Source organism: Hemibagrus wyckioides, linkage group LG16 (genome assembly GCF_019097595.1).
Source record: "Hemibagrus wyckioides isolate EC202008001 linkage group LG16, SWU_Hwy_1.0, whole genome shotgun sequence".
NCBI classification, from domain to species: Eukaryota; Metazoa; Chordata; class Actinopteri; order Siluriformes; family Bagridae; genus Hemibagrus; species Hemibagrus wyckioides.
The window spans coordinates 3,357,512-3,374,171 of NC_080725.1; the positions used below are offsets into that span (position 1 = coordinate 3,357,512).

General features: G+C 39.4%; 1 protein-coding gene across 26 annotated transcripts in view; it reads left to right on the forward strand.

Moving 5' to 3' along the window:
• dlg2 (discs, large homolog 2 (Drosophila)) overlaps positions 1-16,660 on the forward strand; it is a 228,577-nt gene that overhangs the window by 39,199 nt on the left and 172,718 nt on the right. Inside the window, exon 1 of one of the 26 annotated variants that reach the window (XM_058411098.1) lies at positions 7,420-7,681. The exons of the other annotated variants lie outside the window; for them this stretch is intronic. Within the exon in view, the coding sequence (XP_058267081.1) occupies positions 7,640-7,681 (42 nt within the window). The 5' untranslated portion in view covers positions 7,420-7,639. Of the gene's footprint in view, positions 1-7,419; positions 7,682-16,660 lie in introns of those variants that run through there. 26 annotated transcript variants of the gene reach the window in all.

Here is a 16,660-nt window from a genome sequence, read left to right on the forward strand (position 1 = left end):
AGCTCTGAGTGAAAGAAAGCTCAGGAGGATTATTTCTATATGCAGAGGTAGGAGAGTCTACACCGATCAGGCATAACATTGTGAGCAGTGAGAGTGATGATAACCCATCATGGCACCTGTTAGTGGGTGGGATATATTAGGCAGCAAGTGAACATTTTGTCCTCAAAGTTGATGTGTTAGAAGCAGGAAAAATGGACAACCGTAAGGATTTGAGCGAGTTTGATGAAGGACCACTGGATCAGAGCATCTCCAAAACTGCAGCTCTTAATGCACATGGGGAGTGAAGGCTGGCCCGTGTGATCCGAGCCAACAGATGAGCTACTGTTGCTCAAATTGAAGAATGAAGAAGTTAATGCTGGTTCTGATGGAAAGGTGCAGGACGGGTCAGGGCTGTTTTGGCAGCAAAAGGGGGACCAACACAATATTAGGCAGGTGGTCATAATGTTATGCCTGGTTGATGTATTTGTCTGATTTGTAGGATGGGTTAGAGATGATGATGATGATGATGATGATGATGATGATGATGACGACAATGTATTGCCTGTGATTAGTAACACTGTGTGCCTAAGCTCATACATGCAGCTGTTTACTGTCGAATGTGTGATCCATTTTTACATAACACTAATGACCTGCAGGTAGGGTGACTTCATCAACCATTCAGGACCAGAGAGAAAGAGAGAGAGAGAGAGAGAGAGAGAGAGCCCCATGTTCTAGTACACTATGACCCACAGGTAACAGGGGTTCTGCTCTGATCATCTAAAATGCAATGTTGCAAAGTAATTTTCCTCTCCTAATGTAAAACCCTTCTCTATTTTACTGACAACAGACCCATGAGTGTTCTGCTAATACATAACCCATGACAATGAGGAGAGTTAGATGTCATGATGAATCACTGTTAACAGCACTGAAATGATGTGCCCTTCAGGATTTATGTACTGAACCCCGATCAGCAATGAAGGTTTTGTGAAATGTCAGTGCATTCAAAACACTAAGGCTGTTGTTAAATATCTAAATACAACATTATGAAATTAATTAATTAATTTTATGTATTAATTAAATAATTAAAAATATAAAAATAATAATTCATTAAAAATAATTAAATAAAAATTAAAGAATTAATAAAATAATAATTAAATAATTAATAATTACAAAATTTATATATATATATATATATCAGAATTTTATTCCGTGTTGATTCTTATGGAATCAGTATATAGTGAGCTGTAAACCACAGCCCTACTTTATCAGCTGATCCGGTTAAAACATCTTACAATTACACGACTTACTGTAGATTTGGTGTATAATAGCAATATTAAATTAAATTGTGCATGCAATTCAAAAAATAATAATAATAATACAATTTTGGCCAAGCCAAGTAACTCCTGCTGCAGCTCTCAATAGCAGATACAGTGTTTTTTCCTGCCTCAAGCTTTGTGCTACTGTAATTATAAAGAATTCATCAAACCCTAGGTCATTGTGCAAGAATCAGTATGTGCTAAGACGTAATCCTAGACAGTGATTACCTACTCAATTAGCACAAATGTTTTGTCATTCCGTAGTTTCTGTCCCTTGATTTCCTTGGTGAGATGGAGGGTTTAATAGATTCTTAATATCGGCCTAAATTATGAATATTATTTTTAATAATATTAGCCCTTTATTAAAATGGCTTCCAGTTATAGTGAGCCTGAACAGTGCCTCCTGTTTCAGCCCAGAGGTGTGAGGAGAACATTTGTGACTAAAAACCTTTAGCGATCCACGACTGGCCCACTGACATGCCGCTTGCCTGATCACAACCCACCGAAGGTCATACATCAAATCATTTTGAATGAGAGAGATGCTCCTAAGACAGCAATTAAGTATCAATACAACAAAATGGCTGTCGCATGAAATAATAGAGACTGAGGAGTCCAGGGCCTTGTAATTAGTCTGTCTAATTATTGTGCAGGTATTTCCTGACCGACTTTAGAGAATACTGAAGGTGTAATGATAGTACAGATACTTACTCATTTTTGAAAAGGTGTTTAGTTGCAAATAACGACATAAGGCGAATTTATTTATTCATTATTTTAAAAACTTAATAGTTTAACTTATCATCTTTTTCAGTGATCTTATTTTGTTTTAATTGCTCAGCTGTTAGCAGGAGTGTGTGGGGCAGAAGAAACTAGGCTTTTAAGAAAACACTGTTTTTTTTCTTTAAGAAAACACAAAACAGAAAGGTATGATGTTATTGTTGGGGACACTTGCATTTTTTTCTCATAGACTCTGGAGTTGGATTCAGTGCTAAGCAGTTCTCTTCTTGTCTCGTCTCGGCTCCTCTTGTCTTGTCTCTTCTCTTCTCTTCTCTTCTCTTCTCTTCTCATCTTTTCTCATATTTCCTCTTCTTCCCTTCTCTTCTCTTCTCTTCTCTTCTCTTCTCTTCTCTTCTCTTCTCTTCTCTTCTCGTCTTTTCTCATATTTCCTCTTCTTCTCTTCTCTTCTCTTCTCTTCTCTTCTCTTCTCTTGTCTTCTCTTCTCTTCTCTTCTCTTCTCTTCCCTTCTCTTCTTTAAGCTCTTTCTATTTCATGATTTCTCCTCTCTTCTTCTCTCATCTCTTCTCTTTTCTTCTCTTTTCTTCTCTTCTCTTCTCTTCTCTTCTCTTCTCTTCTCTTCTCTTCTCTTATGTTCTCTTCTCTTATGTTCTCTTCTCTTCTTACCTCTTCTCGTCTCTTCTCTTCTCTTCTCTTCTCGTCTTTTCTCATATTTCCTCTTCTCTTCTCGTCTCGTCTCTTCTCTTCTCTTCTCCTCTTCTCTTCTCTTCTCTTCTGTTGTTTTCTGTTCTCTTCTGTTCTCTTATGTTCTCTTCTCTTCTCACCTCTTCTCTTTTCGTCTCATCTCTTCTTCTCTTCTCTTCTCTTCTCTTCTCTTCTCTTCTCTTCTCTTCTCTTCTCTTCTCTTCTCTTCTCTTCTCTTCTCTTCTTTTTTACTGTCAAGGGATCTTTGTTAACACTGTGTGTGTGTGTGTGTGTGTGTGTGTGTGTGTGTGAGTAAGAGAGAGAGAGAGAGAGAGTATTAACAGTTTGCTGCATGCAGGGCTGTGTCTGTTTGCAATGGCACAGGGCATGACCCCACATCCGCTCAGGGACAATAACCAAGCCAAAATTTGCCCTCAAAATAGATAGATGTCCCATTACTCTTACAAACACAGGTCCAGAAGAAATGAACAAATAAACAGCATGAACAAGATGTTACAAGACATGCTAGTTGTCTGTTAAGGTGACTACAACCATCTGACTTCATTCTCATACTTATTCGTCTTATTAGACTTATCAGTCTTCTGTTGTGTTTTAAAATGAATCTGCACTAATTCCTTTATGTACTGTGACCAGGGGGGATAGGCTAACGAGTCGAGGGCAACTCCATCTGCCATGATTTTCAGTGTCATTTCATCTGGCAGTCTTGGGTGAAGTGGGTTTGATTGAAGATTATTGAGGTTGTTGAGCTAGAAGGACATTCTGAGTCTGTGGGATGGGTTCTTCATCATGTGATGTGGTGAACATGTGTATGTGTGGGTTTCATAGATGGAGAGATAGATGGATGCCTCACCCCTCAGTGTAATGTTAGTCATGACAAATGTGTGCAGATGACCTTTCAAGCCTCTGTGTGTACATGTGTGAATGACTCACCCTCTCAGTAGAAGTTGCCTCTAGGTGGAGTTATATTTATATGTGTTAAAGCATTTGGCTTGGTTGCAACATTGTCCTGTTTGCAGCATTTTTGGACTTATGCTCACTCTTGCTTTCTATTTCTGTCTGTTTCTGAGCCTTGAATGCGTCACAGGCAGGAGAGAACATCAGTGTGGGTAAAAATGCCGGTGACATTTAACTAAGAGTAGTTTATATGGGATTGTGTGGGAATAGTCTAACGGTAATACAAGCTACATACCCACACACACATTTACCTGATGACTAAATGAAGCCAACGCCACACACATCTTCTCCATTCAGAGGGTGTTTTAAAGCATCTGAAGCAGTTTTGCCTTATCGGTTCTAATTTTAGGAACTACATTAAAAATCCTTGGTTAGCAAACTCTCTTTTGGGCTTTGATTCACCCTGCACACTTCCACTCTCTGTATACTACCTATTCATACTTCCTATCTGCATGCTACCCTTCCACATTCCTTGTCTGCAATCTACCCTTCCACACTCCCTGTCTGCAATCTACCCTTCCACACTCCCTGTCTGCAATCTACCCTTCCACACTCCCTGTCTGCATTCTACCCTTCCACACTCTCTGTCTGCATTCCACCCTTTCACAATCTCTGTCTGCATTCTACCCTTCCACACTTTCTATCTGCATATTACCTTTCTATTCTTCCTAGCTCCACACTCCCTGGGTGTGTATCACCCTTCCATACTTCCTATCTGCTCACTACTCTTCCACACTAGTCTGTTCACTTACCCTTCACTATTTCTCTGCAGCCTTTATTGGAGTTCACAGTGTAATTAGGCTAAGAAGGTTAGCTCATTCTGGGGGTCCCCAGACTCAACTGATCCTGTCTTATCAGAATGTCTTATCCTATCATTGATAGTAAGTCTAGCAACCCTGTGGAAGAACCTCATTCTTGTTGCCTGTTCTCACATCCTTATGCTTTTGGTCACTACCCACAATAGTGCTGCTACTGACCCATTTGTTAGTACCATGCTTTCTTTATCCATTATTCATGAATAAGTTGCCAATTTACTGCCAGGGCAAGGAGTCTCGCTTCAACTGAATGGAATATCCCTCTCTTTTCAAGGAGAGAGGCATGGACAGTGATTTGGCAGCAATTTGTGTGTTAGAAGGCCACATTGGTTGGTGCCAAAAGAACATAATCTATTAATAACAGGGATATTGTCTCTAGTATCCCTAACCCTACTGGACAGCACTCCATCCCTGGCTGCATCCTGATATCCTGTCCTTACGTAACTACAAACAGGTGTACAGACACACCCCTGATGGATAGCACCACTTTTCCATTGCCTGGCAGATACCTGTATATTTCTGCCTGAAACTTTAGCTGTCTGACTGTCATTTACCAGGTGGCTGAGGAATTTGATTTTCCTGCAGTTGGAACACACCCTCTGGTACCCCAGTTTGCCAGTTCAAACACTCTGCCCCAGATTGCCATGCAACAACTGCCAACTATGTCTGGTGCTTCCAAATCTCATCCATCCCAGCATCCTTACCTCTCTGAAGGATTCTAACACCATTCTAAACTCAGTAGTACATCCTGTCTACTGGTTCAAGGAGTTCCTTAGAGTGCTTCATCCATTGCTCCACAATATCCCCAGTAAAAGGTCCTTGAACCTTTTGAAAGCTCCCCCACAATTATTCCCTAGAATTTGTGCATATTCTCACCTCCCCCTCCTGTGATGCTGAACGGTTGGTTGAACATCTTTGGGGCTTCCTTAAAGACTTTTTTATCCATGGCTTTTCCCAACTCCTTCCTTGCCCAAGCTTCTTCTGCAACTGCTTTTGCTTCGTCCCTACTGGCTCTCCTTTAAAAAGTATTGCTCCCAATCGCAGTGTAGATGCATTTGTTTCCCAAGTTTCAACACACGCTCATTTAGAAAGACAAATTGCACATCCTCGGTTTATCAAATCTTTCCCCCTTTATTGTAAATTGAATAAATGAGTAGCAGTAGCTGATGCTATCATGATGATATGTCTCTTTAACATGCAGAAGAATCTTCATAAAGATGTAGATTTATGCTGGATGCACTTGATTAAACAAAATTAATTTCACTAGCACAGGTGAGATGTCATTGCGTATGCTACTTCATAAAGAAGTAAATTACTGCTGTGTGCCCTTGATTAAACAAAATGAATTTCAGTGACATTTGGTAGCATGTCATCAGGTATACCAGCTCTAGCTAGCAAGTTATTATATTGGCCTAAAACTGCTTCCTCTCTGAATACTTACAGTAATGCCCTCTCATGCTTCGAGCACACTACAGTTTTTACACTCTTTAAAAGTAAATCCGTTTTTCTGTTTCCGACTTATCTCTCTCTTTCTCTGCTAATCTATACTGTAAAAGCAGGGTCCACAGTAGAACTAGTTACCGTGGTAACGGAGACTGGCACCAAAGATATATTCTATAAAGCATCTCTTATTCTTCCCGCTCTGTGTCACCTCATGCCAGCATCACACACACAGAGAGAGAGAGAGAGAGAGAGAGAGAGAGAGAACAGTGTATTTTCTAGTACTTTGAGCTTTAAGACACACAGATGGTTCTGGACAGAGGTTCTGTTCTGGTCATCTAAAGTTCAATGTTTTTTCACATGCACACACATACACACTATATATATATATATATATATATATATATATATATATATATATATATATGTATATAGCTGAATTTTGTCTATATAATACTCTGCAGTCCCATTGTTTAGAAAACATATATGCACAAGTAGAGTAATATTTTCAGTCTCTTGTGCATTTAATAATACAAGTAGGCTGGTTAGTGTTGGAAAATGCAAACAAAGAAGATGCATTGTGATCTAATATTACTTGAGTCAGAGTCACGCCCCCTAGTGGTCATTGTTCTTGGGTACAACAAAACTCTCTAGATCATCTGACTTGCTCCATACTGACACTAAGTGCTAATAAATGCAGTAGCAAAAGTGGATTATGGTATGTGTATGTCGGTCATTTAAAGTGTACATACTACCCTAAAAGTTTTATGACTTTAAAATGCTTAAAACTTGCAGCTTATATGTATCATAATTCTATCCAGAGCCCACACAGTGCAGATAATACAAGCTCTGGTTTATTCATTTCACCACTACTCTATGGCTGTTTTCTTATAATTTGCATTTTAATAGGTGTGCATGTTATTATTATTATTATTATGCATATTGACAAAGCGCACACCCGATGCTTGTGCCTGGCAGATGCAGTGCATCTGATTTATTCAAATCAGAAAACATGAATAAGCGTGCAGTTGTCTGTTTGACCTGGCGTCCTGCAGTAATGCGCAGTTGAGACGAGAACTCCGGTCCCTCCATACTGGCAAGAATTCTTTCTTCATGATGCTGTTGGACAATTGCGTAATAGTTGTGTGTGTGGTGGGTTGTGTTTCAAAAAGTGTGTTTGCTTGAACAAATGTATAAACGCTGAACATTCAGGCTGTCCTTCCCCAGTACCAGACATCGCTTCCCATCTCAGTTTCGCCGAAGTGTCGACCATGTGTTGAATCCGATGCGGCTCCACAGCTCAGAGTAACAAGTCGCCTTTGAAGTCCTCCTACATCCGCCTTTTTCTGGAGCGCAATGGAGATGGAGAGAGAGGATTGAGTGAGAGCGAGAGCGAGAGAGAAAGAAGGGGGAGTCAGAGTCAGACTGTTCTTCCTGCAGTTTTGCATCTTTGACCGTTGTCAGCTAAAATATTTGCTTCTGCAGTAAGGCGTAGTACACAGCTCTTCCTGCATGCCCACCGGCCGTGAGCGCATGTGTGCAATAGCAGAACACCCAGCTGCAGAGGAGTACAAGATGCTCTGACATGAGTTTTGGGATGTAATCCACTTCCGACCTTCTACTTCCTCTCTTCTTCTTCTTCTTTCTGTCTAAGAAGCTCCGGCGTGACAGCCACACTTATGCCACAGGAGACCTGCAATGTTTTTTGCATGTTATTGTGCACTGAGGACAAATGAGAAGGTAGGATAGAAACGAACTGATGCGAACTTGTGTGAGCAGGTGTGTGGTTATGATAATGAGCGCAAGTGCCATCTGTGTCACACGGGTACATTTCTGAGCAGCTTAAATTTTGATTCATCTTTGGGAAAGAAACATGGGAGTGAAGAGGTTATCCGTGCTGTTTTGACAGCGCTGGTGGGAGTGCAATTAATTTCTTCAGTCAGGTAATAGTGTAGAGTGAGGAAGTCACAGTATTCTTTACAACAAAAAAATCTTTATCCACATCCCACTCTTTTTATCTAAGTTTTCTTGTGCACTCCCTAGATAGTTTAGCTGAGCATTAGAGTGTGTAGTGGGGGTCCTTTTGCTTTGTCGGTCTGTCTGAGCTCAGGTTGCACAAAACTTTTGATAGACAGCTGTAAATTTCCCTTTGGGATGAATAAAGTATCTATCTATCTATCTATCTATCTATCTATCTATCTATCTATCTATCTATCTATCTATCTGTCTGTCTGTCTGTCTGTCTGTCTGTCTGTCTGTCTGTCTGTCTGTCTATCTATCTATCTATCTATCTATCTATCTACTGTATTTATCTGTGACACTTGTCAGGTGACTGGATGTGTGTTTGAGGGGTAAAGTGGGTATTCTGCAGGTTCAGGGATTGACTTTGTGAACCTGTTGTGGAGGAGCACCTGCTATGCAGATGCAAGACGTTCCTTTTATCAGTTATTTATTTCCTGCTTCCTGAGAACTAACATTCTTTCCTTTTTCTTTTTTTAATTAACTTTTTTCCTCTTTCTCCGTGTCATGCTTTGCCTGTCCATGTGCTGCATGTGTAATTACATTTCAATTGACCCAAATGAGTCAGTCATTTGCAGCCTTGCGGCTGAAAATTGTCTAAATTGTTCTTTAATGTAGAAAAGTTTCTTTATGAAATGTTTCATATGAGTGCTGACAAATCATATGAACCTACATATTATATACGATCCATGTGATTTCTACAGTAAAGATATTTTAAACAAATGGCTTTGTCCAAGTAAGCAGAAACCCATATTATATATTTTGTGCATTGTTTATACACATTATCCAAAGTTACAGTACTGTCTCATAGAAACATTGACATGGCATCTGATATCTTTCTGTCTGTAGAAGGTCCGATTGCCGTGTGTGTGACCCTGGTGATGTCTGCCAGCTCTATTTGGGGTTGCTGGAGACGTCTGTTACAGTGTAGTATCGAGTGCCTGATTGTTTCTTGGATTTAATCAGATCGTTCTACTACTGTCTTTTCTGAATCGCTATTTTTGTTCAAGGACATTGACTTTGGTTCCAGCTGTCTTTTACGATTATTACCTGTCACACTGCACGAGAGGATCCTAATAAGAATTTTATAACAGACTGTGCGCTAACATGTGTTCTTCATGTCAGATTATATGATGAAGATAATTACAACGTTCTGCCTTACTGGGTGCACAACAATGCAGCACATGTTTCAAGTGGAGAACACGAAATAGTGACATAATCACATAATTGTTTAGCTTGGTATTAGTCAGCTACATAGCTGGAAGCTGGAAAACATCCTCTGTGAATCTCCATGTAGCTTTTTTTTGTGTCCTGTCATGATATATCTGTCATAGAGACATCCTGTCTGCTGCCGAAATCCAACAAAATGCCCTTCTTTTAGACTCCATGTCTCCCGTTAGTAACCACTGGGAGTTTTGTGTAATCATATCTTGTCCACCTATTGGTGGCTTTGGGATGGATGTCTTAGCAGTGCTCACACTCTGAGATTTCTAATAAAAATCTTCTAACTCTGAAGATTTGTCATTGCCTGTCACATGGCACTATCTAAGACCTCCAATCTCAATTCATGACCAAAGATTATTATTTCCTGTGTGTGACGGCAAAATCAAGCTGAAAATCTTACCGTGTAAAGACAGCTCGATTCGTACTGCAATAATGGAAGAAAAGAAAAGAAAAGAAACGTTTTATTATTAATGTTAACTTATCAGTAGTATACATAAATATGTTGCCCCAAAATTAAACAGGCTAAACTTACCTAACTTCCTAGATTTTAACTTTTACACCTATTTATGGTGCATGGAAAAAGTATGAAGTCTCTTGTGTACAATATTATGTAATATGTGTCTATATCAACTGCTCAGTCCACTCAGAAAAGTGCTGGGGAAAAAAGAAAAAAAAGTGAATAAATAAAATAAAATAAAATAAAATAAAATAAAATAAAATAAAATAAAATAAAATAAAATAAAATATGTATACTACTGATAAGTTTACATTCAGTATTATGTAATATGTGGCTATAACTTTAGTCCACTCAGAAAAGTGCTGGGGGGAAAAGAATAGAATAGAATAGAATAGAATAGAATAGAATAGAATAGAATAGAATAGAAAATAAAATACCATTTTATTATTAATGTAAACTTATCAGTAGTATACATAAATATGTTGCCCCAAAATTAAACAGGCTAAACTTACCTAATGTCCCAGACTAAATATTTTTGAACTATATTTAAACTATAAAACTTTTACACATATTTATGTTGCATGGAAAAAGTATGAAGTCCCTTGTGTACAATATTATGTAATATGTGTCTATATCAACTGTCAACTCAGTCAATTTACTCAATTTATTATTATAAAATAAAGTAAGTAAATAAAATAAAATAAAATAAAATAAAATTAAATGTTAAATAAAATGTTTTTATTAAAACAAAGACTTAGTTTTATAATTTACATAGCTGATTTATGTTGTAGCACTTAAACAAAAACAAGAAGAAAATTAGAAAATGTCTAGGTTTGAATACAGAATATATGGAGTATAATCATTCCCATTACTACCGTGAACAAAAACAACAAAACAAACACTTTGTTTTCTGCATAAAAAGTGACAAATAATCATTGCTGTGTCTTGTTCTTCCTGAGTTCATTACTTAGCCCACAGTAGCTTAGCCACACAAAGCTCTGCAGGACTATATTTGGGTCTATTATACATACTTAGAGACCGGCTTTGTCTACTTTAACATAATGTGAGGGTTTTAATTGAAGCCTTAAATGTGATGGAAACATTTTAATATATATTTAATATCCTGTTGCATCATAATTAGGTTTCATATCTAAAGGACAGCGTTATATTTATAGTTGTGTGGAGTAGCTTTGTGTGTTTTTTGCAGAGAGGTTGTAGGCATTCGTTCTGTCTTGGTGTGAAATGCAAGTAACTGTCAGTAGCCGACTCTGTGCCGCAGCACCTAATGGGTTTATCTGAGGAAAAGGAACAGACTGTGCACTCTTCCTACGGATTAGACTGCCATTGTGCACTAGGATTGCAGAGGTGGACACATGTGAGAGAGAGAGATTGAGGAATGTGTGTGTGTGTGTGTGTGTGTGTGTGCATGTGTGTTCAATAACATGAGATCAATACACAGTGTGACAGTGTGAAGTAGGCATTGTGGCTCTGAGGTGTGTGTGTGTGTGTGTGTGTGCATGTGTGTTCAATAACATGAGATCAATACACAGTGTGACAGTGTGAAGTAGGCATTGTGGCTCTGAGGTGTGTGTGTGTGTATGTGTGTGTGTGTGTGTGTGCATGTGTGTTCAATAACATGAGATCAATACACAGTGTGACAGTGTGAAGTAGGCATTGTGGCTCTGAGGTGTGTGTGTGTGTGTGTGAGTCGGTGGGATGCTGTGGGTGTTGTATTTGGTTGCTCGTGTGAGATGTGTGTGCAGGCGAACGGATGTGTGTTAGATTAAGGGGGTGGATGTGTGTGGGTGGTGGTGGTAGGACGTGTGTGTGTGTGTGTGAGAGAGTTTAGGAGCAGAGTGAATACGGTATCTATGCAGCTTTCTCGTCTTTTCTCTCACTTCTCTCTCTCTCTGAAATTAGCAGGTTGATTAATGATAGGCTGGCATTGTGTATGCTAGTGGAGCTAGCATCCCTCTCTAACAAAAAGAGGAGGAAAAATCTCTCTCACAGGACCACGAGGCAATCTTCTTTTCCTGTCTATCAGCACCTGTACAGCCTCATTCAGTGAAGTACTTGGTAAACACCTCGACTTTCTGTTTCTTGAAGATAAGTAGAGTATGAATAGGAATTGGAGGAGCAGGTGATGAAGGGTGGGTGTGATACCTGCCAGGAGAGTGTGCTTTCATTCATCATCTATGGCTCTGTTTACATGCAGCATCATTTTCGATAGCTTAATCACAATCCAGAAATGTTCATGTGTACACCTTAATCGCAAAAGCATTACTATCTGATTAAACAAGGTGGGAAATTCTTTCATTTGATAGAGGAATAATAGAAGGATAATAGCCTTTGTGCACTCCTGGAGCAATAAATTAGTTATTTAAGAAAAACACAATGTTACGTGTTGCAGACATATACACTGTAAAGAAATCAGTTTACTATAATGTTGGTAACATTCACAGAGGAGTAACGTCCTCCTTCACTGCTCTAACCACCATTAGATTTTGGAGCATGGCTGTGAGGAATTGTTCATTCAGCGACAAGAGCATTACTAACGTGTGTCAGATTCACACTTCCAAATCATCCCAGTGGTGTTTATTGGGGTTGAAGTCAGAGCTCTGTTCAGGCCATGTGCTTTTCCACATCATCCGTGTCAAGCCCTGATTCTCAGGACCTCCCTTGTTGTTCTTGTGCTCTAACTTGTTTGGGTCAGACCACTTAGTTATAGCTACGGGGTAAATCTTAATGTTTAAAGCATTTGTAAATTCATCTCGGTATACATTGCTCTCTTCAAAACCATGTTTGATAAATATCATTATCATTGTGGTTTAACTAGGAGGCATTTATTTTCACGTGATATAATTAACTGGAACAGTTTTACTCACACCTCTGTAGTTGGGGGTATGATTTCAGCCTCCACTCTGTGTGCACAGAGTTTGTATGTTCTCCCCATGCTTCAGGGGTTTCCTCCACCTCTAAAAGGTAAATAGTCTGTAGTGTACATTTCTGGCATTTGTCAGACACCTTTATCCAAAGCAACTTACATTTTATACAACTGAGCAGTTGAGGGTTAAGGACCTGGGGTTCGAACTCACAACCTTCCAATCAGTAATCCAACACCTCAACCGCTAAGCTAGCACATGTGTGATAATGTGTGGGAGTGTGTGTGTGTGCAGTTGTTTCCTGCGTTTGGTTGGCACCCCATAGAGGGTGTCACTGAACTTGTGCTCTGAGTCCCATGAAGGTTCCCTGTGACCCTGTGTAAGATAAGCAGTGCAGAAAATGCATGAATCAGCTGTTATGCATGGTCCCACATGGCTACCTAAAGATATAAAGTTCCTCAAATCTGCTTATCACCAAATGTCACCTATGCTTCAACAAATGATCTCACCTGGATACTGAAGATTTATGCCATCTAAGAACTGCTGCCATAAACATAAAGACTGGTCTGTGCTCATCCCATTACTCTTATGCACTTATTCACTCACTCATCAGCTCATACTGATATCCTTTCAACACAGTACTGTAATGATTTATAATCTCAGAATACACTATATTGTCAAAAGTTTTGGGATGTGCATGTTTTGGGACTTGCACATGAATGTAATATAGAGTTGACCCCTGCACTTTGAACTCTTCTGGGAAGGCTTTCCACAAGGTTTAGGAGTGTGTTTATGGGAATATTTTGACCATTCCTCTAAAAGTGCATTTGTGAGGTCAGGCACTGATGTTGGACGAGAAGGTCTGGCTCGCAGTCTCCGCTCTAATTCATCCCAAAGGTGTTCTATGGGGTTGAGGTCAGGACTCTTTGAAGTTCCTCCACACCAAACTCACTCATCCATGTCTTTATGGACCTTGCTTTGTGCACTGGTGTGCAGTCATGTTGGAACAGGAAGATCCCCAAACTGTTCCCACTTGAACTAAGGAGCCAAGCCTAACCCCTGAAAAACAATACCTGAATTCAGGTGTGTCAAACCTTTTGGCAATATAGCGTATCTGGTGTCACCCAGAAGAGGATGTCCTACCCTTTGAGGTTAGTTCCTCTCAGGCTTTGATACATAGAGATTTTCCTTGTCATTGTCTTGTTCATTACAGATCTAAATGCGCAGCCAGATTGGTGGAATGCAATTCATGACAATCTGTATTGTTCAAAGTGCTATACAAATAAAATAGGGCATGGAATTATCCAGAGCCAATATGGCTAATTGTTTTACAAATATTTCTACTAGACAAATCATTCTAAAAGTAACCGTAAAAACGTCTTAAACATCGCAAATGTAAATGTGTCAATAGAGTTATTAGACATGAATTTATTTTGGGTTGCCAGATGAAACATCCAGCAGTGTATGGAATTTTAATCCTGGTATATACATAACAACAAATGCCCTAAATTATTTTAAAAAGGGACAAACAAAACCAGCCGACATCGAAGCGTCCTACTACAGAATCCCTGGTTTTAAATGAAAGTTTCTGTTAATAGTGACAGACCTGAAAGGAAAGCATGTTTTCTGGGTCATTATACCTAAGTCACTTCTCACACTATTTCAGTTCCCGCCTGCTGTCGGTATAAATCACAATAGAGTAGCAAGAGAACAGCAGTACGTATACTACATGGCTAAATGTATATGGACACCTAACCATCACACCCACATGTGCTCTTAAAACATCCCATTACAGAGTTGTTCCCCCTTTGCTGTTAAAATAGCCTCTACTCTTCTAGGAAGTCTTTTCTTTAGATTTTGTAGCATGGCTTTCATCAGCCACAAGTGCATTAGTGAGGTCAGACACTGATGTCAGACAAGAAAGCCTGGTACACCAGTCCAAATCACTTTCCATTGGGGTTGAGGTCAGGGCTCTGTGCAAGCCTCTGAAGTTCTTCCAAACCAACCTCGGCAAACCATGCCTACATAGACCCTGGCTTGTGAACATGAGCATTGCCATGCTACGTCTCGATTGGATCCCTTACTTCCAGTAAAGGGTGCCTAATTGTACACTACCAGTCAAAAGTTTGGACACATCTTCAAATTCCATGGTCTTTCCTGATGTTTATTTCTTTCTACATTGTAAAACAATGCTGAAGGCGGCCAAAATACACAGTAATCTCGTTTGAACAGCTGATATTGAGATATGTCTGCTACTGATGCTCTGTAAAGCCTTCATAACGCCTCTAATCTGAGGTGCTGTTAATTGGTGATTTCTGAGGCTGGTAACTCTAAATAAACTTCTCCTCTGCAGCAGAGGTAAGTTTTGGTCCTGCTTTACTGGGATGGTCTTCATGTGAGCCAGTTTCATCATGGTGCTTGATGGGTTCTGCAAATGCACTCGACAATACTGTTCTTGCCAGAACTATTCCAGAACACCTGGCCTTCGTGTCTTAAAATAACAACTGTTTTTTGTTGTCATTACATATGGATTATTGTCATTACATATGTCATTACATATGAAGTCCATGTGTGTTATTTCATAGTTTTGAAATCTCCAGTATTGTCCTAGAATGTAGAAAATAAATCCCTAAACAAAAAGCATTGAATTAAAAAGTGTGTCCAAACTTTTGACTGGTAGTCTGGGGAAGAAACACATGTAAGTGAGATGGTCACATGGTTACAGAGCATTTCTGGCATACAAATTCATGTAATTAATTTTATTAACGTAACAAGGATGACTATATTGGGTTGTAGCGGAGGCTTCCATAGGCTGCGAGTTCTACTTGTTTAGTCTAAAAGCTGTAAAAGAGCTAACTTGTACTGTATACAGAATGATGTGAAAGCTGAACCATTTGTCAGATTATAAGCATTGGAGTTCAGTGTGAATTGGTGTCATGTTGGTGAGTGAATCGGTCACTACTCTGGTCAGGATGGCAGGACTGTGAGCTGAGAAGTGGGTGTAGCAGGGTTTTTTGCTTTGCTGTGGTGAAGCTAGATGATTTTTTTAGATGACATTTGCAGATGCTTTCTGGAGAAATCTAAGGTTTAACTGAGTTTTAGAACCCAGCTGAGTTAACATTATCAACTGCATCTGTAGTGTAGGAGAGAAAATCATAAACTAGAGATTTTACTTAGTACTAGATTTTACTCAGTGTGGAGTTTTCTGATGTCTTTTTTGGGTTCTCTGATTTCTTCTCTCCTTCCAAAAACATACCAGTAGGTGGATTGGCTGTGCCCTGAATGAGTGTGTGTGCATGTCTGTGTTGGAGTGGAGTGTGTTGGAGTGTTCTCAGGATAGGCTCTGGATCAACCAAGATCCTGACCAGGATAAAATTAGTTTCCTAAGATGAATGAGAGAATTAAGAGGTTTTCCTGTGTTGAGAAAAGACATAAAAGCCTTAAAAATCACCTCTAATGGAAGTGTTGGTGTTGATTTTTGACAAATGCTTGACTATGTAATGTTAATTTACTACACACTCCAAACCCACTCTAACAGGATGAGACAGGACGAAAAAATGTCTCGCAAAAGACGTTATGTATATTTTCCCACACAACTACGTCAGAGATGCAGGAACCAGAGAACCTTGGATTTAGAGCGTAATGTAGAAATACCTTTGACCGAAGTGTCAAATGAGCGTTCTATGAGTCGATGAGTCGAATAAATGTTTTTGACGTAATTCAACAACTCTGCTCCTTTATAAACGGGTTTTCCTTTTATTCCATAATACAACTCTCGTCCTTGGCCATTGCACATACGGTATAGGCAATAGATACAGAAGTTGAAAAATGTTGAAAATGCTCATTTAATATTATTAGCCTTTTATCTGTCATCTTGTATTGTCTGCATTATGCAGCAATCCTGCGATTCTCGTTTCAGCTACACCCCCGATTTCACACACTTTTGCATTCCCACCCCCACACATTCATTCAGCATCCTCCCTCAAAAAGTGTCTCTGTACTGAGTGGGAGTCTGTGAATATCTAAGCTCATGGTAGCAGTAAGATCTTTTCTCACTTAGTAAACAATTCTGGAGAAAACATTCCCGCTCTGTGGCATTCTCAGGCCCCAGTGTTACACTGAAGCAGCTCTGGGTGT